At 41.5% G+C, this 23,149-nt stretch overlaps 1 protein-coding gene across 1 annotated transcript in view; it reads left to right on the top strand.

Annotated features, from left to right (window-relative positions):
• Positions 1-2,505: 2,505 nt before the first annotated feature.
• Positions 2,506-23,149, top strand: part of NADSYN1 (NAD synthetase 1) — a 29,208-nt gene continuing 8,564 nt past the window's right edge. Inside the window, exons 1-15 of the mRNA XM_080983321.1 lie at positions 2,506-2,766; positions 4,626-4,686; positions 5,884-6,000; positions 8,390-8,443; positions 8,724-8,813; positions 10,115-10,166; positions 11,413-11,501; positions 12,918-13,035; positions 14,849-14,980; positions 15,424-15,498; positions 15,691-15,815; positions 17,819-17,867; positions 19,530-19,632; positions 21,243-21,411; positions 22,502-22,637. Coding sequence (XP_080839447.1) covers positions 2,682-2,766; positions 4,626-4,686; positions 5,884-6,000; positions 8,390-8,443; positions 8,724-8,813; positions 10,115-10,166; positions 11,413-11,501; positions 12,918-13,035; positions 14,849-14,980; positions 15,424-15,498; positions 15,691-15,815; positions 17,819-17,867; positions 19,530-19,632; positions 21,243-21,411; positions 22,502-22,637 — 1,455 coding nt within the window. The 5' untranslated portion in view covers positions 2,506-2,681. The remainder of the gene's footprint in view (positions 2,767-4,625; positions 4,687-5,883; positions 6,001-8,389; positions 8,444-8,723; positions 8,814-10,114; positions 10,167-11,412; positions 11,502-12,917; positions 13,036-14,848; positions 14,981-15,423; positions 15,499-15,690; positions 15,816-17,818; positions 17,868-19,529; positions 19,633-21,242; positions 21,412-22,501; positions 22,638-23,149) is intronic.

Here is a 23,149-nt window from a genome sequence, read left to right as displayed (position 1 = left end):
GCGGAGGAAGAAACGCTTTGTTGATAAAGAGCGCGCGCGCGCGCACGAGCGAGCGGCTTGGCCGTGGTGTGCATAAAAACGAATGTGGGAAATCCAACGGAAGCCTCCTTGCACGTGTTGCAAATCGCTAAGAAAAACATGCTTCTTGGTGTGGCATTTTCTAGGAATGAGAAAAAGGCTTGCAATCCCGAAAAGTTTCAGGAAAGGGGCAGCTGAAATGGTCAAGGGACAGGAGAAATTCCCATAGGAGGAAAAACGGTTGCAGTATCTGGCGCTTAAAAGAAAAGTAGGGCGCCGGAAACAAGTAAGACAGGACACGAAAGGTGAACAGGCTTCTTTGAAAATATTAGGACACGAGAACGTCTGATGAAGCTGAATGTTGGACGATTCAGGGAAGACCAAATAAAGCATTATTTGTTTGAAGATCACAGGGCAGTTCACAACATAAATGATCAACATGAGGACACAAATTACAGTACATTAAGGTTATCAGATTTTTTTCAATGAATCCAGGGACACTTTTCAACTTCAGTAGGAATGATAGGATTTTGTGTGGGGACTGATTTGTAAATCCAAGGTCAGTCCCCAGGAAATGGGGACATCTGGTAACCTTACTGTACATACCACCCCCACCAACAAGCTAATAACCTCCTTCCCAGACAAAGCACATCTTCATGCAATGCACAGCTAAACCTCAGAATTCTCTCCCACAATATGTGGTGGCAACCAGCTCAAATGGCTTTCTAAGTAAGTTAGACAAATGCATGGGGAGAACAATGGCTGTATATTACAGTGGTACCTCAGGTTAAGTACTTAATTCGTTCCGGAGGTCCGTACTTAACCTGAAACTGTTCTTAACCTGAAGCACCGCTTTAGCTAATGGGCCCTCCTGCTGCTGCTGCGCCGCCGGAGCACGATTTCTGTTCTCATCCTGAAGCAAAGTTCTTAACCCGAGGTAATATTTCTGGGTTAGCGGAGTGTGTAACCTGAAGCGTATGTAACCTGAGGTACCACTGTACTTCCAAGATGAGAGGCAGCATGGGTGTAGCCATGGGGGACAGGGAGGGGCAGTTGCCTCCCCAAATCAATAAATGTCAATAAAAATACATGGCTAACTGAGGTCCTCCCCCCCCCCCAAGGCCCACACCCCACTAAAAAAAAAATCCTGACTACACCCATGAGAGGCAGTATAATTGCTGTGATTCACAAGTTGGGCTGCTGAGCTCATGTCTTGACTTGCATGTTAACTGGGTCTTTTCCCCTTACATGGGCTCTATAGTTATAACTTCTACATCACAAACATAAATTCAACAGGTTAATTTTTGCTCTTTCCTTGTCTTTCCGTGTGAGATGGCATAACGCCAGCTCTGGAAGCAGCTGTTCTACATCTATAGAAGAAAATATGGGGGAGATGAGCATAGCAGTCTGGGGGATTTGGGCTAGGGTTAACTTGAGTCATGGTAATCCCAAAACTGCTGTCAGTTACAAGAAAAAAAGGCCACATAAAATGGGGGATTCTTAGTAAAGGAGAACATATGTGACTATTTTTGCACTATCACAGCAGCCCCAGAACATATAAATTAGAGAACATTGCTTTTTAGTCAGATTTGTCTCCTTTTAAGAACTACCAAGGAACATCCATGCAGGAGAAAAAGTTGCACAGGGAGCAAGCCTCAGTGGACACAGTTGTAATTACTTCCATGTAAAAGTAGGATTGCACTGTTTTAATATTGTGTTATAGTGCTGTAAACCTGCCTTGGGACCTTAGGACGAAGAGCAGGTAATTTAGAATAATAACAGCCCTCCAGGGGAATGCAGCTATGTTATATTATGTTTTCCATATTTCAGATACAGGCTGTGGTTGTTAAACGCCTTACAACTTTATAATAATAGCTTTGTAACTGTGAGTTGTTCACTTTTGATTGGAGAAATTGTTTTCCGAGACCAAGACAGACGAACGCCAACCAACCATGATGCAACATACACTACTAAAACAACTACACAGAATATGCAGATATTTCAAGCACACACATTTTGCTAAGTGCATTTAATTGAACCAAAATCTCGCACAATCATGCTTAAAACAGTACAGATGCCGAAAGAGACCGGGGTGGGGGGGAGCCAAAACAAACCCTAGACCTGAAATCGCAGCAAAAATGCCAATCTGGTTTAAATGGCCTCCTCCATCAACCCCGTAAACCTTCTCTCCACCCCGACCCACCAATCTAGCGCCCTACAGGATACAAACGCGAGTTCAGCTGAACATAAAGACTCCGTTCATTTATTTACACGGGAACCGAATTACCGTTCTCAACCATTTCTGGCCGTGCGGGGAGAAAACTGAAATACCAAAGGAAGCCAGGGGGGGCGCGAACGCGTTACTAATAGCGTCGCGTCGCTCTACCCTCTCTCATCTCTGTGATGAAAGCCCTCTGCTTGGCGCTGGGATAACGAGAGTGGGAGGTTTAGTTCCATTTTCGAATCCCTTCCAACCTCTATGATTTATCCCGGAAGTGCCCCGCGGGGCTTATGTGTGGCTTTTCTCGCCCGGCCACCCCCCCCCGGAAGCGAAAGGGTCCGCTTTTGCTCCGGACTGGGGCTGTCGCTGTGCGTTGTTTACAGCCGACCTGCTGTCGCCGAAGGGCTCCCGGGAGGAGCGAAGCCTCAGGCACCGAAGCACCATGGGCAGGAAGGTGACTGTGGCCACCTGCGCCTTGAATCAATGGGCGCTGGATTTTGATGGCAATCTGGAAAGGATATTGAGAAGTAAGGCAAAGCAAAGAACGCTGGTGTTTCTTGGGTGCGGGGGGGGGGGGCGCGTGTGTGCATATATATGCATGCAGTGATTCTTCAACTTCATTGGACTGGTCATGTGCGGATGCCTGATTATCGTCTTCCAAAGCAACTCTATTCCAAACTTAAAATGGAAAGCGTAATGCTGGTGGTCAACAAAAGAGGTTCAAAGACTGTCTCAAGGCAAATTGTAAACAATGTAGTATAAACACCAACAATTGGGAAACACTAGCCTGCGAGCGCTCCAATTGGAGAACAGCCTTTACCAAAGATGTAACTCTGCAATGAATACCTAACTCTATGAAAGGCCGGCACTTCTCTTTACTCTGTGGTTGTGGTGGAGTTAGCTTGCCCTGTGCCCCACAGCAGCACAACAATAAATTATGCAAGTGGTAATAAATTATAATAAATGATGCAATGAGATGTTTCAGACACAGGTGCTCTTGTTCAGGGTCCCCTTCCAGGATTCTGTTTCTTTTCTCTTTTTTCAATTATATTTTATTAAGTTTCAACATTTTTAGTATATACAATCCAAACACATTTTCATCTTTTCTCCCACCCCGTTTTCCATGGAGTTGTTGTTTCTCCCTTCTTCTGCACCCTATCTTCTATCTGTTAAATCATAATCACAATATTATAATGAATTACTTCCGTTGTTCATAACTCAAATCCTGCTCAAGACTTACCAGGCTTCTTTGTTGCACCTCTTAGAGTGGCTCTGTAAGGCATGAAGCTGGTATGAGTCTTCAATGATGATCTGTGATGAGAACTGTGATTCAGTTTCCTATCTCTTTAAATGTCACTAGGATACCTAGTGATGACTCTTCATCATGTTGTCTAATTGGGCCCTGCATATTTGATTTGCTCAGCTGGGTGTTTTTTTTAAATTGAAACACTGCTGTTTTTTGTTTGCAAACTCCAGTTATGGCAGAATTGGTTAATGTTTGTTCCCCTACAAGGTGACTGACATCAGGTGGACCACAGAGGCAGGACTACCGTGATCTCCAGCTGGCTAGCCCAGCACAGACTGGTTCAAGTGGCAGTTCTAAGCAGTTCTATTTTTCCAGAAAAAGAGATGCCGGAACTCACCATGGACACCTCCCTTGTTCTCTTATAACAGCAATGGCACCCACCTGAGAGGTGCTGGAACTGAGTTCCAGTGAGTTCCGGCTGAAAAAAGCCCTGGTTCCAAGGATAATGTTGCTGGAAAGCAACAGCAGGAAAAGGCTGTTGTGGTCAAGTTCTGTTTGTAGGCTTCTTGCAGGCATTTGGTTGGTGACTGGGGAACAGGATGCTGGACTAGCTAATCCTTCGGTCTGATCCAGAAGGACATTTCTTATAATTTGTAAAGCTTGTATGTTCTGTGTAAGCTATAAGAGAGCTCAGTGCATAGTTATTGCTCTGTGATAGCCATTTCATGCACCTGTGTTCTCCACTGATTGCAGTTAAAACAGTTCTGTGAATCTGAGTCGTACATAGGGCAGTAAGTACCCCATTGGAAAAAGAAAATATTCTGTACCAAGAAAAACTGATGCTGATGACAATTTGCATGTAGCACGTCCTCTCAGTTATTGAATGCCTTGATAGTCTCTGGCTTTTGAGATTTCAAAATGGAGCTCTCACGTATTTTCAAGCACTTTTTGTACAACCATAAGAGCTGGGAATTTGCTTTAAAAAACCCGAGATTCTGAGGAAGCTATATTGAGGCATCACATGCTGCCATTTTTTGTGCTCTACTGAGTCATATCATTCATGTCGCTATACTTGAAGATGTAGGATTCTTCCCTTCCATGAGATTGCCAAAGATTAATAATTATAATTTGATATTCTAGGTATTGAAATTGCTAAACAGAAGGGAGCAAGATACCGGCTTGGGCCAGAACTTGAAATTTGGTGAGAATTGCTTAACCATTTCATATTTTTTATTACCCTCCATGCTGAAAAGACATGTAGTCCTTTTGCAGTTAAAAAGAGAAATATGATTTTCCTAATCCTCCATAACCTTGGGGAGTAAGGATATCAAGTATATTAGAAATATGTCAAAGTAAATGTAACTGAAATGTTTCTGTACATAGCTATAGCTATTGTAATCATACTTAAGTAAAATATTATTTTGCATTGTTTCTGAAAATTGTTCAGATACAATGCTGTGCAAACTTAGTAGGGGTGGCATCCAGAGCAGTCGACTAGTCACCAGAATTACATTCCACCCTCTTGTTCCTGTCTTTATATGGGAGAAGGGAAAGCCAGTTTTCATCTGCTCACCTCTTCAGACAGGTGATCAGCACTTTTAAAGGTGACAGTGTTAACACTCACTGCTATGCTTACTGGTTTTTGAGTTGGGCTATGCAGTGTTTGAAACATTTAACCTTAAGAGATTAATTGTCCTCAACACTTCTATTCTACCTTCTGAAATAATGTGCAAACGTCTTTCTGTCCATTTGTGGAGCAAAGGGGGGTTGTAGTTGGAGGGGAAAGAGAGCCATCTCATTCATGCCAATAGCATAAACAGTAGCAAATTTGATTGTGGACAGCAGAAGGATGGGATAGAGATTTTAATACAAAAAGGAAATAATTCTGTATCCTACATACAGTGGTACCTCGGGTTACATACGCTTCAGGTTACAGACTCCACTAACCCAGAAATAGTGCTTCAGGATGAGAACAGAAATCATGCTTCGGCGGCGCAGCAGCAGCAGCAGGAGGCCCCATTAGCTAAAGTGGTGCTTCAGGTTAAGAACAGTTTCAGGTTAAGAACGGACCTCTGGAACGAATTAAGTACTTAACCCGAGGTACCACTGTACTTATTTCTTTAACGTCAATTACCACTGGAGTAATATAAATATAATAATATAATATAAAATATAAAATATAAATTTATATTTATATAAAATTTATATTTATATAAAAATATAATATAATAATATACTCTTGGTTCAAGTGGTTGCTTCACATTAATTGGTACAATTAATGTACAATTGCCTATAATGAAGTGGTTCTGCTTTAGGTAATTTCTCTTGCGAAAGCTCATAATTTCCTTCTTGGTATGAAAATAATGTGTTTGTCGATATGATTCTTGTTTTCATGCAGTGGATATGGCTGCTCTGATCATTACTATGAGTCTGATACACTTCTACATTCATTTCAAGTTCTGGCCAAACTTTTGGAATCTCCTGTTACACAAGACATAATCTGTGATGTTGGAATGTAAGTTACCTTGTAATTAAATGTGCGTACTTTAGCTTGAGATCCATGGTTTGTTTATTTATTGGCTTTATACCCCATCCTTCCTCCGGAAGGAGCCCAGGGTAGCAAACACATCCACATTTTGTTTTTTGAAAAGGATTCTAAAACAGGAGAAACATTCTAACAACAGTTTCAGTTAAAAATACCTAAAAACAGTTACAATATGCTAGTACTAACCCTTTGAATGGGGCCTGGTAGCTCACTGGCAGCCAGTGGAGTGCTTTCAGGATCAGTGACAGATGTTCCCATTGGGCTGCCTCAATTACCAAACTAGCAGCCACATTTTGTACTAGTTGCAGCCTCTGCACCATCTTCAAATGCAGCTCCACATAGAATGCATTACAGTAGTCCAAGCAGAACACTAGAGCGTGGACAACTGAGGTCAGGCTGCCCTGGTCCAGGAATGACTGTCGCTAGTGACCCAGCCAAAGCTGAGCATATGCTCTGCTCGTCACAAATATGTACTCTATGTGTAGCATTGCTAGCCACATGCATGTCCTGTTTTGCTATGCAGCACAACCTCTCAATTATTTTCTGTGACCTCATTTCCTCCATGCTATTCTGTGAACAGAAAAAGAAGTACGTAATAATGTATTTGGAGCAGAACTTCTTCATAACTGGTCTGGAGTTAGGGGTGAGCAGTGCAGTGACCAGGTTTGCTGATAATACTAGATTCTTTAGGGTGCTGGAATACAAAGGGGTTGCGTGGAGCTGTACAAAGATCTCTCCAAACTCTGTGAATGGGTGTTAAAATGTAAAATGTGGTTCACTGTAAGCAAAGGATGCACGTGGGGGCTAAAGAACAACAACCCTCAATTGTTCTGACTTCACACATGCCCTAACGGGTTGGTAACATTGCAGAAGCAAAAATATTGGGGTTGTGGTAGATAGCTCAGTGAAAATGTTGACCTGGTTTGCTGCCCCTGTGGGGGAAAAAAACCAAACAAATTATGTGGCAGGCATCACTAGCAAAGGGATTGGGACTGAAACTAGCAACTTGATTATGCTTTTATATGAAAGTATGATATTGTGGCCAATTTTATCCCAGTGGGTGATGAAATCACTGCCTTGAAAGTGTGTGGGTCTTGTAGAGAAGGAAGCTCAGGACAATTTTGACTTGTTATTAACTCTTAACAACCTAGCAGTACATGATGCTATTTTCATTTCATTCATACTTTTGCAAGCACATGGAGGGGGCAGCCCTTGCACTACTAGTCTTGATTAAAAGGGGGGAGTCCTGGCAATATACTTCATCTTCTTTAACCTGGTTCTGTTCTTCACTGGATGCAGGCTTCTCATAGCTCTTTAGACTTTTTTATTTTTCATGACCTTGTTTCCACATTCCATTCTCTTTTTGCAGCTGTTTCCTTCAAAGTACACACTGTTCTTATCTCCTGGTCTTCCTGTTCTGGCTGGTTTTCTGACAACTCCAGCAGTTTTTGGTAGTACTAGACTTCTAACCCCTTTAGCCTTGTTAAAGGGGAAAAAAAATACATGTTCACCCATCTGTGCCGTATTTCATCCCATTATTTCATATGTTTGTTTCATAACAATATGACCCTCATTTGAAGTACTGGGTTGTATTCAATGTAGTGCTAAGGGTATGGTTCTGTCAATACAAGGATTTTCCCTGAACCTTCCCCTTTCCTCTTGCCGCACATCCTCTGAATCTGTTCCAGGGGTTCCCCCAACCCTTCAGAGAGGATTTAGGGATGGGGAGGGGGAATCAGGGGGAATTCCCACCATGTTAGTAGGAATCCTTGTGCTGGCTTCCCCTAGTGCAGTTAGTTAAATATGGCCCATTGTGTACACTTCTGGTCAGTATACTTCAGCAGAGATGTTGTAGAGCTGGAAACGGTACAGAACAGGATAGCCAAAATGATGAAGGGGCTGGAGCAACTCCCCTATGAGGAAAGGTGAAGCCATTTGGGGTTTTTTAAAAGTTTTGTTGTTGTTGTTTTTTTAAAAAAAGTTAAAATAATTAATAGAGATTCCTCTTCTCCAGTACTGAGCACATTTGTACAAGCTCAGTCATATATAAATGAAGTGGGATCTGCAGAAAGCTAGAATCTAGTTTTGCCTTGCCTAGATGATGGACATGCAGTGGGGACGCCTGCAGTACTGAATTGGCTGTTTCTGGCAAGGTGGGGTTATAATAGGAAGAGTGACAACAGTGAGAAATATTTCTGGTGTGTGCTAGAACAGACGTTTTGAGTGCATCAGAGTCTAGGTGTGTGAAAGATACTCAAAATTCCATTATTTTGTTCAGGTCCTCTCATATACATATATATGTGAATGTTATCTTTAGTAAGGAATCTCTTGATTACACTGATTTTTATTATTTCTGCAGGCCTGTTATGCACCGAAATGTTCGCTACAATTGCAGAGTGATCTTCTTAAACAAGTACGTGACTGCTTTCCAATCAAAGTACTCTCTTTTTCAGAATGTGCCTCTCTGGGATACTCTGTGTGCTTGTGTTTAGGTGTAGATTTAATCCCCATTTTTAAAGTGGAAAAACTAATGCTTAGGCCTAAGTATATGCTTGATTGTTCTCTGTTGAAATAAGCAGATTTCAAAATCCTTAACTTTGGCTGGGTTGCAATAAAAAAACATTTCTCAAGGGCCTTGTTTTCATTTTGTTGCACTACATGTCTTCATGGTAGCTTTATTTGTTTTATTCAAGGAAAATACTTCTGATACGACCAAAGATGGCGCTGGCAAATACAGGAAACTACCGGGAGATGCGATGGTTCACTCCTTGGAGTAGATCACGGCAAGTTCTTATACTTCATTGTGATAGCTATTCTAGAGAATTGGGTTGCTCCTTGATGTATATCATGCTAAACCTCTGTTAGAAGATCTTTCAGGAGGCTTTGTTGTGTGGCTTGCCTTAAACTTTTTAAAAAAATCATTGCCAGAATTGCACCCATGCTGACATTGCATCCTGGTATAATACTTTGTCATGAGCCCTGTGTGGCATTCTAATCATGCATGGCAGCCCTCCAAGGCTGTGTTTGTCCTTTGCATGAGACTGCAAAGCCAGGAGGGTTGTCCTCTCAGGCTGTAAAGCTGCCCTTGGGGCTCCCCCTGAAACTGACGCAGAAACTCCAGCGGGTGCAGAATGCCGCAGCGAGATTCCTTATGGGGTCCCTGCCACGGGATCACATTCATCCAGTGCTATACCAGCTGCACTGGCTCCCGGTGGAGTACAGGATCAGGTTTAAGGTGCTGGTTTTAACCTTTAAAGCCCTATACGGCCTAGGGCCCTCATACCTACGGGACTGCCTCTTCTGGTATGCCCCACGGAGGACCTTATGGTCTGCTAACAACAGCACCTTGAAGATTCCGGGCCCCAGGGAAATTAGACTGGCCTCGACTAGAGCCAGGGCCTTTTTGGCCGTGGCCCCGGCCTGGTGGAACGCTCTCCCACAAGAGACCAGGGCCCTGCAGGATTTGACATCTTTCCGCAGGGCCTGTAAGACGGAGCTGTTCCGCCAGGCCTTTGGGCAGGATGCAGTTTGACTTACTTTCCTTTGTATAAAACAAGCCCGAAGGAGGCCCCCAACCCATTCACAGGTCCTTGTATGATCAGTGGAAACAGTTGCTCCTGGCAAGTATTAATCACTCTCAGTTCTACCCTGATAATTGCCACCTGTCCAGATTTTAACTTGTCTGAATTCATTTTAAGATGGATTTTAATTAATTGATGTCTTGTTTTTATGCTTATTGTGTTGTTTTTATGATGTTAGCCGCTCTGAGCTCAGCCTCGGCCGGGGAGGGCGGGAGACAAATAAAAATTTATTATTATTAAAGTTGCATTTGACATTTAAAATTATTATTATTTGTTGAATTTGCATACCACCCTATACCCATAGATCTCAGGCTTGGTAGGTTGCAAGTTGTGCAGGCCTCGTTTATGAAAAGCTTCTGCTTTAACTTGATTTTTATTTTATTTTATTTTTGGTCGCAGAGTTTTAGCTGAAGAGGTTTGGCAGTGTGTTAAAATTTAGTATATTGAAAAGTGTGTTTAAGTGCATATTTGTCGCATAATTTCCCCCCATACCCCTCCTTTAGGCACGTGGAAGAGTATTTTCCTCCCAGGATGATACAAGAGATAACAGTTCAGGTACAATGCTTTGATACATATGGGGGATAGCAGTATAATAATAATAAAATCCACCACCTTTGACTGTCGACCATGGCTGGATCTAGTCACGTCAAAGAAGCGATTCAATTAAACGCATTGTAAACTTCATACAGGGAAGTTCTGTTGGCGAAAAATGGGACTCCACAGCGCCATCTGGTGTTATAATGCTTATAAAGCGCTTTATCTTTACAAATGTTGCCGAGTCCCAAGGTTTAGATACTAGCGGTTTGATGTTACAGGTGCTAACTGGTGATTTTTGTTCTCCTTTCCATGTTCTTATATTTGGAATATAAATAAATTCAAAAACTAAAGTTGATTGAAAACTCATGTATTATTACTGTTAATGGGACATGCATAGCCTTGCACTTCGAATTTTCCTGATTAAATGTTACCTCAGTATTTATACACTGTATTCTCTTGCCAAAAAGGCAGTTTCTGCAGTGTACAAATTTAAAATGAAAGCTCATGTAAAACAAGCCATAGGATGTTTTGGAGACCATGGGCACATTTGCAAATCAGGTGAATTGTTGTGGGTGCCACACCATATCCTATTCTTCTGGCTAGATTCTGCAGGAAGAGGGGACCCTGAGGCTAACAGCGAAGGCCTCTGTGGTTGTCATGTTGGCAACTCTCATTTAATTCCATTAGCCTTAATACAATGGTTATGTTAGCATAGCCCTTAACCATAGCTGTTCCTCATCCGGATTCACTTTCAAACCAGGGTTTGAAGCAAGTTTAAATTATCTGATTTAAACTAAAACCTTGCTTAATATTAAAAGTTAACACTGAACCGATTGGAGAGAAGGGCAGGAGACCCTGTGAGGAGGAATTGTGAAACCCCATAGTCCACTTGTGATACCTTTTTCCTTGGTTAAGGGATCAGAAACATGCCTTTCAGAAGTGCAGTTTCCAGAGCTTAATTTCCTGACATGTTTTGTAGCTGAGAGCTACTGTGCCCAATATTACATCTTGTGACTTGGATTATAATTGGCCATCCCTGTGTTATGGTACAGTATGTTCCAACTAAAAAAATATAAATGATGTAAACACTAGTTTCATAACCTTTTTGAGAGGTGTTTTTATTAGGGTATTGTGAGTCAAATTGCATACGATAAATGCCTTTATCACAGCTTTAGATGGATCATTTTGTATGTTGGTCAATCACTGGGGCGTGGATTATTTTTTCCTATTCCAATGGCCCATCCTCACTCCTTGCTTGTCTTAGGAAAGTGTCCCATTTGGTGATGCAGTTCTGGCAACTTTAGATACCTGCATAGGAAGTGAAATCTGTGAAGAACTGTGGACACCAGTCAGGTAAGAGAGGTGAATTAAGGTTTGGAGAGGATTCCCAAAACTGCTAAAATAAATAAAATCCAAATCAATTTTGCAGTTAACATTGAAGACCCCTTCGCCCTCTCTCTCCCTCTCTCTCTGTGGAACATTCTAGAGAACAAGTCAGGTTAATCAGTAAGATGGCAATATGGAGAATTTTCATTGTAGATATTTCTGTATCCACAAATGTCCTTAAATTGTTTATTGCTTGTTTTAAACACTGAATACAGTGGTACCTCGGTTTTCAAACTTAATCCGTTCCACAAGTCCGTTCTTAAACCAAAACCGTTCTTAAACCAAGGCGCGCTTTCCCTAACGAGGCCTCCCGCCGCCGGTGGCCTTCCACCGTTCGGAGTCCATTCTTAGACTGAGGTAAAGTTCACAAACTGGGACACTACCTCTGGTTTTGCGGAGTTCATAAACCGAATAGTTCGTAAACAGGGCTGTTCTTAAACCGATGTACCACTGTATTTAGTAATTGTGCGTGGGGGTGGGGGCGGTTGAGCTTTTCTAATTTGAGGAAATAAATGTTCATATCCAAAGTCACTGATCATAAATACCAAACTTAAACCATAATAATAGAAAGAATGATGGTAGTAACGATAACTCTGTATGCATAAAAAGAAATCTGATAACAAGCATCAGTAAATTATTAAATCAGAGGGTATCTATGATTCCTGTAGCTTGAGGTGCTCATAGACTATGCCCATGTTATTACCAGAGCTTCAGTTTACATTTCATATTTGCACAATAGTTTTTCTTAATTACTTTATAATGTAAGCATGGGCTGGGCATTCATAAATTGACTTTTCTAAAGTCAATATATGGAGCTCAGTCATCCATAAACATTCGATTCAGTGTAAAGCAGGCATAGGCAAACTCTGTCCCTCCAGATGTTTGGGACTACAATTCCCATCATCCCTGACCACTGGTCCTGTTAGCTAGGGATGATGGGAATTGTAGTCCCAAACATCTGGAGGGACAGAGTTTGCCTAAACCTGGTGTAAAGCTGCAAGGCATGTGGGACGTTGCACACTGGCTGCAGCGCTCTAGATTGGTGGCACTATCTCATACATTGGACTTGACGAGAGGCACTCTTACCAAAGAGTGGGCAACACTCACATAGATGACGATTTCCAAATGAAGAATTCATCCGTCTTGCTGCGTACTCTACTCATGCAGTAACGGTGTAAGTGGCATTTTCTGTATGGGTATATTAGTTGTATCCGAACATCTGTTCCCTAGAAGAGCTCTTTGGTGGCAGTGAAACTGCATTTTCCATGCAGTCAAACAGCAAGCTGTTGCTGTGCTAAATTTTGATCCAGTAGCACAATGCAAATTTTGGATCGCACACAGCTGCAAGCTTTTCACTTAATTTGTGGTTCCTCAATTTCATAGTCCTCACATTGAAATGGGAATTGATGGAGTGGAGATCTTCACAAATTCTTCAGCGAGTCACCATGTATTGCGAAAAGCTAATACCCGAGTGGAATTGGTAAATTTTGCAACAGCAAAGGTAGGTCAAATAACCCCCACATTTTAACCTGATTTTTCATTAAATGGTGTGTGTGACAGTGATATCTAATCAATATAATTCAAGATGGCAAATGTAGTGTTGCCCAAAGGTCTCTGTTCCCAGAGTCAGACTTCCTTGGGGCCAGCAAGGCTGCTTCATTATCTGTCTTCAGATCATAATCTGTAAAGCGTAGTCATGTTGAATTATCCTTTATAACCTAGGACTTGATTTTAGGCTTGGCCATGGTAGTTACCTTTAAGCCAGCGATGGCCAAACTTGGCCCTCCAGCTGTTTTGGGACTACAACGCCCATCACCCCTAGGACCAGTGGTCAGGGATGATGGGAATTGTAGTCCCAGAACAGCTGGAGGGCCAAGTTTGGCCATCACTGCTTTAAGCAGATGATCAGTTTTTGGAACCCTGACAAGAAAACACAGGATAAATTTCCACAAAAAACTGATTACTTAATATCTTCCTTCAGTATGGATTCTCTTGTAAACTGAGATACTCTGCAGTGGCCAGAAGTTATTTTTCTGAACGCAGCAATTTGGCAAAGTTTCCCTCTTGATCATGGAAATGAGCTATAGTTCTTTGAAAAGTATCTGTATTTGATGTCTGGCTCCCACAACCTCCTTGACTTCTTTACATAATTCTGTAACCAGGAGCAGATTGTGTGGGGAGAAGTAAGTGGCTGAGTTGTGTGAGTGAAAGCAAAATACTAGGCCTTTTTGCTTGCTTTTATATTTGCGGAGCTGATATTGTGAAAGAACTTCCCACTGCTTGTTAACTTGCTGTGGCACGGGTGGCCCCAGTTGTTTGTAAGGACGTGTTGAGAACGGCCTTGCCTTTACGCTGATGCTCCTATTAAACATATTGGAGCTAGACTACTAGACAAGGCAGGACTACCCTTAAAGACAGTCTGAAGATGCTAGTATAGAATGCAGCCACCAGAGTACTGACAGGCACTTCTGTGCAATTTCATAGAACATCTACTTTGTGCAATATGCGCTAGCTGCCTCTTTGTTACCAGGCCCAGTTCAGGGTGTTGACTCTTAATGCATAGAGCTCTGAATGACTCCAGGTATTTGACAGAGCACTTCTCCCCATATCAGCCAGCCCAAGCTCCGAGATATGGGACAGGGACTCCTGCTTGTGGTCTCATCAGTACATTTAACTTGCTGTGCAGGGACCTTAGAGTAGGTCGTTCTTTGTAGTGGTGCGCCAGCTGCAGAGCTCCCTGCCCTGGAGGCATAGGTGGCCACAACACTGATAGAGATTGCAAAACTTCTCTAGCTTCTGGAGTTGTGGTTAGATTGTTTTGAGCAAGCCTTGAGTTTGTCTGGTATTATACCACTGATATGTGTATGTGTGTGTGTGGGGGGGGTATGTTACAGATCAGGCATAGGCAAACTCCGGCCCTCCAGATGTGTGGGACTACAATTCCCATCATCCCTAGCTAACAGGACCAGTGGTCAGGGATGATGAGAATAGTAGTCCCAAACATCTGGAGGGCCGGAGTTTGCCTATGCCTGTTGTTGATGCTTTAATGTTGATGTTTTAATTGTGTTCTGTGAATTTTTAATAATATGGCTTTGTTTGCTGTTATGGAAATTACTTTGAGGGCACTTGTTGATGAAGCATTCTGTTGACGGACAAAAGTGTGGCTTCCCATAAATTGCTCACAGCAGCTCTCTAAAAGTAGAATGAAAAGCATTTTTTTGCTATGTTATTTAAAAGGTTAATATTATTGTGGCAGTTAGTGACATATGGGCTGAATTGTCTTTTTAATAATATATGTGTGCATGCTTTTTTAGAATGGTGGGATATATGTCATGGCTAACCAGAAAGGCTGTGATGGCGATCGTCTGTATTATGATGGCTGTGCTATGATCTCTATGAATGGAGACACTGTTGCTCAAGGACTTCAGTTTTCTCTGGATGATGTGGTAATGCATTCATTTATTCATTAAATTGTAATGTACTAATGTATCATAAAAATATCTCACAGTGGTTTACATCAGTATAAAACAAAACAAAACAATAAAATAATAAAGAAACAAGTTAATAACAAACATCAGTTGTGGAAGATGTACTGTACTCTTAATTGCCTGCATAGGCCTGGTGGACTACAAAAGTTTTCAGTAGGTGTTTAAATGCTGGCACAGAAGGTGCCCACTTCTCGGAATTGTGCTTGAGAGTGCTGCAAAATACTCTTAAAAGCACACTCCTGTGTGTTAGTGTGAGTGCATAATGGGAGCTTTATTTACTACATTCAAAGTAAAAGTATGTTAGAAATTCTTATGCCTTTAGTATAAATGAGAAAACACATAAAAAGTGGTTCTGTAAACTCAGTACCTTATTACAGGTTGATATCACTGTCGTTTTTTAGGAAGTGTTGACTGCCACACTGGACTTGGAAGATGTCAGAAGTTACAGGGCGGAAATATCCTCTCGAAACTTAGCAGTAAGAATTCCTTATATGTGATTCCCCTCCCCACAAGGTGCTTGTTAGGTTAGAAACTACAGCCAATGTGAGCTAAAACTGAAGCATCCAGACAGATACTGTATTCCAGAACGTAAGAAAACAGCCTGCTTTTCTACAGGTAAAATGCCTCTCATTTTCTGAACCTTCTCTTTTTCCGTTTTAATTGAGCAGGGAAGCAGAGTGACTCCTTACCATAGAATAAAAGTAAATTTTGCCCTGTCATGTTTTGATGACGTATGTACACCTGTGAGCGAGCCAATCCAGTGGAGGTATCATAGTCCTGAGGAAGAGATCAGGTAGGCAAAATTAGGAAGAAGCCTGTCTCCTTGTATAACATCTCCCTGTCTGATGCAAACAGAGCAGAGTTGGACCGCACCACTCCGCTTTTTCCCTCCATGATCAGTCCCATAAGCTTTAGTTTGTACTCCTGGGCTCCCCAACCCCCTTTACTAGATCAGCCATGAGTCTTTAGAGCAGGGAAAGAAATCATTAATTATCCTTATTGGAGATTTAAAAATGAGATGTTGAACTTCTGAACAAAGTGTTCTACAAAGTGTGCTCATTTTCAAGGCTGATATTTCTGCAAGCTTCCCTCCAAGGTTGATAGCTAAGTAAACAGATTTGGAGCAGTTTGGAACTTAATAGCAAGCAACATTTCCATTCTCCATAACTGAACACTGTTGAGCCTTGGCCTTCTGCTAAGTGGACATTGATTCTCTGTGGTGAAATGTGATGAAGAATGACAGAATCCTTCTTACAGACTTTTTCCCAACCTTCATTTTTGTACAGTCTACCTTCTAATTCCATTTTTCTATTATTATTTTTAATGCCATAAGTATTCTTATGGAAAGTGAAAATTATGTACTACAATATAGCCTTCCCTCACCCTTTCCCATTGTGTTCAAAAGTTCTAAAACTTAAAATGAACAGGCCCATCAATACTAGACACATTTAAATGGAATTTATTTCAGAGGAATTGACTTCCTGAAATAAAATACAGATAGAAGCCACATGTGAAGCATCCATTGCTGGGACATTTCAGACCCTTGCTACCAGGAGCTTCTGCTCATTTGTGCTAATTCTAAGCAAGCATATGTAGGACTGTGATATAAACCTAGTTCTGAAGAGCACATGTCTGATGTAACAGTGTAAGGTCGTTCTGTAGGATAGAGTAAGGATTTGGTTGAATAATTGGGAATATAGCGGGTATACCTGAAGGAGCATCTCCACCCCCATCATTAAACCCGAACACTGAAGTCCTCCTCTGAGGGTCTTCTGGCAGTTCCCTCACTGCGAGAAGTGAGGTTACAGGGAACCAGGCAGAGGGCCTTCTCGGTAGTGGCGCCCGCCCTGTGGAACACCCTCCCTTCAGATGTTAAGGAAATAAACAACTATCTGACTTTATCAGGAAATGTTTAATGTCTGATGTTTTACAATTTTTAATATATGCTGTAAGCTGCCCAGAGTGGCTGGGAAAACCCAGCTAGCTGGGTGGGGTATTATTATTATTATTATTATTTATTAATTATCATATCAGACTAAGACTGGGAAGCCCAGGTTCAAATCCCTACTCAACCATGGAGGTCAGTGGGTGACCTTGGCCCAGCATAATCTACTCTGTGAGGACAAAATTGTTTATTTGTGTACACACATGTGTGTGAGAGAACCATGTATGTTTCCCTGAGCTCCTTTGGTAGGATACAAATAAAATAAAAATAAAATAAGCATATTGCAGGCCTCTTTTTCCATGATTTTAGCACTAGGGTATGGATAGGATGCAATCATTGCTCAGTTCTGGAAAAGGAACAGTTCCCCCAGCCCATCTCACTTACTGTTGGTATATCTGTTGAAAGAGCAAAGCTGTGGTTTATATCGAAATGTGCCCTTCATAACTGATACGAAATGCCTGGATCCATTTCAGTCTGAATTCATGTCCCTGTCACGACACTGAAACTGTCTTGGTCACCCAGGTTGAAGACATTTGTTGATGGAGTGTGACCGTGCTCATTCTCCTACTCCTCTTCATGGTTCTCGATACCATTGACCAGTTTAAGTAACTTGCTCTGTAACCCTGTGACACCTACCTGGAAATAAGTCACATTGATTTCTGAGTAAATATGCACAGGATTGTGCTGTCAGTTTTGTGCGTGCGTGTGCGTGCAATGTAAACAGAGACCATGAAATTCAAAATAAAATATAGGTGCTGCCAAGGTGCAATCCCAGGAGAAGCTCCAATGATTTTGTGAGAATATGCCTTCTTTCCTCAGTCATCTTGAAACAGGTGCTCTTTTGCTTTCAGCCTTGGCCCTGCATGTTGGCTTTGGGACTATTTGCGGCGCAGTAAACAGGTAAAGACTTCTTCTCCCTCATTCAACTAAATTAGCCATCCCCAGTCTTATGTCCTTCAAAAAAATTGGACTACAACTCAAAATATCTCAGGGGCACCAGGTTGGAGAAGGCTGATTTTTTTATTTTAAAAAAGGGTAATGGAAAGTCTGCATGGATTTTGAGATGAAGATACTTTTAACTTAGAATTGCAGGTTGCCCATTCTTGTTTCTTTCTGAAATAGGTAGCAAAACTGGTATTTATGGAGTGTTTTTTTACTGTTTAAAGATGTTTTGACTTAATTTGATCTGCTTGATTTCCCCCCATTCATAGTATTCCACAGCCCCCAATGTCTTAAAGTTAAGGAGACAGTTGGGGAAAATCAGTAAAGATAAGCTTGGTGAATTGCCTTGGAAGCAGGACATAGTTTTGCTTGCCATGAATAGGGATTTGCTGTGCTGACACACTTCTTTTATTTTTTTTAATTATATTCATATGCAGGCAGCTTTATTATATAATTACTCTATCTTAAAAATCAGTGAAGTGCCCTTTGTCCAAAAATGGATTTCAGGGCAGTGCACACTTTTTTAAAAAGCACCCAATTATAAAAAAACAAACCAACAACAAAATTTAAGAGGAATAAAACCACCTAACCGGACAAAAATATTTTTTTTAATGTCTGGGTAAGTAAAAAGGTTTTAATCCGGTGCCGGAAAGAATACATTGTTGATGCCATGCATATCTGCCTCAGGAGGGCATTACATAGTTGTGTTGCCACCATAGACAAAGCCATCTCTCTTGCATATACATGACGTACTTTTCCTAAAGATGGAACACAGAGAAGGACCACCTTGGACTATCATAGTGCATAGACAACTTGGTGTGGGAGGAGGTGCCTCTTCTGATAGTTGGGGCCTGAGTTGGTATGGGTTTTTAAAGGAAAGCACTAGCACCTTGAATTGCCTGATAATGAATATGGAGTCTATGGGTGGTATTCAACTAAATCATTGTGCCAGTTTCCCACCCCTACGTCAGAACCACATGTTCAGTACACTCCATGTTCACTACATTTCTGGTAATATGGCTGCTTCCAAGTAAATCAGCCAGAAACAAAACAAAAGGCCTACAGTGCTATTCTACCCATATCTACTTAGAAGTAAGTTTTATTAGGATTAGGATTGCAGCCTTGCAGTATAAGAGACGTGATACATAAGGGAAAAGGAATGAGGAAGGCATTCCGGTACCAACTGTTTCATACCGTTCACAAACATATTGGATATTTTTGTTATCTTCTGTGTACCTCACCTTGAGGTGGTTGCTTAGAAGGTGAATGATAAATTGATTATGATGATGATAGTCATTATGCAACAATATTATTATCCGGAAGGATCACAGCAGAAATAAATTCTGAGAAGGGTAGAGTCAAATGGGAGTTGTTCTCAGCCAAATGATGGAAGGGGCCTTGTTTTGTCACCTCTCCCCTTGCACTTTCCAAAAGCATATGAGAAAAGGTATGCATTTTAATTCTGATCTGAGAAGGGAGACTTGGGACCACAGCTGGCCAGAAGTGAATAAGATTAGGGTGGATATATAGTTTGTGCAGCGGTGGGCTGAATAGCCAGATACATGGTTGCCAACAATGTTCTGTTTTCTTTCTTTCCCCACTTTGTTGCAATTCGTTAAGGGAGGATTTCTTTTGCCACTTAGTGGTGGTGTGGACAGTTCTTCTGCAGCCTGCGTTGTGTACTCCATGTGTCTTCAGGTTTGTCATGCAGTACAGAATGGAAGTAAGTGCACATGAATAGCTGTGATGACCGGAGGTTAGCTATAGATCAGAGATGTGATCCTCTGGATGTTGTTAGACTCCAGAATTCATGAGCCCTGGCCAGCATAGCTAGTGAGGGATGATGGGAGTTGTAGTCCACCAACATCTGGAGGGCCACAGCTTCCCCATCCCTGCTGTAGATGCTGGGGATGCTTCTACAAAGAATTTGTTTTCAAACTTTCCAGGAACTCTTTCCAGTTCCGATCAGTTTGCTGAATGTATGAAGCTGACTTAGATTGAGTCAGACCACTCGTCTGTCTAGGTCAGTAGTATTGTCAACACTGACAGACAGCCAATCTTCAGGGTCTTGGGCAAAGAGAGGACTTTCTCAGAGGATGCTAAGAATCCTCTGCATGAAAATCATGTGCTTTGCTATTGAGCTGCAACCTTTCTGAGCAGCTGGCCCAGAACCTGTGCATGTTACAGAGGATCATGTGGCTTATCTTAGGTCACACACACACAGCTCATTTAGAGCATATGGCAAGCACTGAGAGTGTACTCTTAATATTCCCCTGAAGTTGTACGTTGCAGAGGAAGTTCAGTAGTCTGAGCATGTTGTCTTTCAGAGAAGGTATTCCCGCGTTAGTGGTCTTCTTACTGAGATGCTCCTGAGGAGCTTTCAAGAAACCTCAGCGTTCTAAGCAAAACAGTTTTGAAAATGTCTTTCAAAGTATGTCTTGCACTTAGAGTCTATGCTTTAGATAAAGGTGGAATCTGTTTTACAGAGCGGGAATTAGAATCCAAGACTCTGGAACAAGAGTGAGTCAATATCTTTAATTTGGCCTAGCCCCTTTGTAGTGTTCAAAATAATGGAAACAATTCTTTTTGATCTTTTGAGTCACACAGTGTGTTATGCTGTAATCAGCACAGCTTAGAATCATACTCCCAAATTGCTTAAGACTGCAATCTTAAAACATACTCAACTAAGGAAGTAGGTCTTGTTGAACACAATGGGATTTATATCCAACTAAACATGCATAGGATTGTGTTGTTGGTGTGTTAGAACAGAAAGCAAATTGAGCTCCTTTATTGAACCAAGGCTGTTTACCTGATTTCTCTCAGGTTTAATTTCTTTATTTTATTTATAGATTTTCAGTTATACGCTCTTATCATTTTACATTCTTGTTCAATAATTCTTTTGGACTCCCTACCCAGCATCCCATGACAGTTCTTTGTACATCTTAATTAGCTGCATATACCGTAATACCCCCACCTGATTTTCAGCCTTGTCACCCTCAGGTTTAATTTCATATCACTTACATTGTTTGGAACAAATGCAATCACATTTAAGAAGTTCTATTTTGCTACCAAGGAGTGGTAAAGAGTCCAAACTTTTCCAAAAACGGGAGAAATGCTTACTTCAAACAACTTTCTCCAAAGTATGCCTTTTCATCTTTAAATTAAATATTTGCTCCTCAGTTTAAAGTAAGCTTACCAGCATCAGTAAACTGTATTCAGAATACTTACCAACACAGAAATATGTTCCTTTATGAAATGATGCAACTGCTTTTAGTTCTGATACACTCAGTTCATCTCTCATTTCCCGCCTCCCTCCTTTCTTACCGTTTTCAGATCAGAGTGTGCTGGATGATGTGCGCAAAATAGTAAATGATGAGGCCTACACACCAAAGGAGCCTCAGGAACTTTGTGGACGTGTCTTAACAACTTGCTACATGGCTAGTGAAAACTCCTCTCAGGAAACATGCAATAGAGCCAAATGTTTGGCTGAAGAGATAGGCAGGTATATGAATGATAAATGCTTGATAAACTGTAGGTTGTGATTAAAAACCTTGATTCAGATCTAGCAGTACCATTAGACATTCTAGCAGTACCATTACATTCAGATACGCATCTGCATTAGCTACTAGCCATGTTGCGTATGCAACAGTTGCTGGAAATCACAGGAGGGAAGAGCCAACTCTTGTATGGGTATGGGATTTTCTCCACGTGAAGATAGTTGCCCCTACGTTAGCTGTCTCCCGGCATTAGTCAAGATGCATTTGTTTCTTCAGACCTCCGCAAATCATTGATGTAAGGTCAAAGATGTTGCTAGATTATTTCTGGCTTTTATTTTCATCTTCTGGCTTGTATTTTTTATGTATTGTTGGTTTTTCAGTATTTTATTTTATTTTGTCGGTGTATTTTAGAAATTCAAGTCACTTTGAGGTTGGTTACTGGACTGCCTCAAATACTTAGTAAGTGTAAATAGTAAGAACTGGGCGGGGGGGGGAAGCACAGTAACTTTTGTAAAGGTCGGCAAGGCTAGAGAACTTGGTAGTTTAATCAGAAATCTAAAGTGTCTTTTGTGACATTCAGTTCTAACTTGTCTATCTTCAGTGAGTTAAACACCTGACAAACTTTGGCTTGGTTCCTGAGCTAAGTTAATTTAAGGACGTTCATGAAATGAAAGTTTATTGTTGCCTTCTCCCCTACAGCTAAAGTCTCTCTGGAGGTTTGGGGGGGTTGTCTTGAAGATTGTAGAAGGAGGAGAGGGTATTGTTATGGGAGATGGGGATGGAAAGTGTTCATTCTGTGAACTTCAATAAGCCATCTTGGGACCAAGCCTAGTTTTGCACAGGAATCTCTTCCCCCAGAAGCCTCTGGGGGGAACATTGTTTGCCAGGCTTTTCATGATTCTTAGGGGCCTCTGCAGGTTAGATGAGGAGACAGGAAGCTTTCCTTCTATGAACTTCCTTAGGTTAACTTATATTTGGTTCCAAGCCTTTAATCCTTGTTAGACAGTAAAGTATGTTAAAGCAAACTTAGGAATTTTGTCTTGATGAGGTAGAGAATGCTTTTCTTTGGTGGTAAGTATTTGTTTCTTCTCTCAGTTATCATATAAACATAAACATAGATGGAGCTGTGAAGGCTGTTTGGAGCATTTTCAATGCTGTAACAGGACGATTGCCCCAATATAAAGTACATGGAGGAAGTGCCACGGAAAATATGGCCCTACAAAATGTGCAGGTAATTTTATCTATATTTATTTTTTCCTACTGATTTACTGGGGACTTGGTGATTCTTCTGACTATAGTAGACTTAGCTGCTGAAGTCAGATTTCTCTCGCTTTAGACTGACACCATAGAATTTCTCTTTCTTGCAGTTTTAGTTCTCTTTCTTCGCTAGCAACATCTATTGCCTACTGTCCTTAGGAAGAGGAGTTGGCTCTTTTGCACTTCTTACAATACAGAGTAATTTACTAAACATTCCAATAACTTACATTGCTCCCACTTAACTTTGTTATGTTAGGAACCTCAGGCCTGGGAGCTGAATATGGCCTTTCAGGCCTCTCTGCCTTGAGACTCTCCCCAGGCCACACATCCTCCTTAGGCATGTCCTTGTGAGTTTTTGCCTGCCTGGAATGTGTCCCTGAACTCTGATAGTGCCTCTTGCTTGCTTGGATAGAGGATAGAAAGGGGTGCATGAATTTCTGCGTAAGCACCAGCCTACTGATATTCATTGCTCCACCCACTTTGGCC

Source organism: Podarcis pityusensis (genome assembly GCF_964106645.2).
Source record: "Podarcis pityusensis genome assembly, chromosome: 1".
In the NCBI taxonomy this organism is placed as follows: domain Eukaryota; kingdom Metazoa; phylum Chordata; class Lepidosauria; order Squamata; family Lacertidae; genus Podarcis; species Podarcis pityusensis.
The sequence above is the reverse complement of the archived record's forward strand: the minus strand, read 5'-3'. Positions and strand labels throughout refer to the sequence as shown.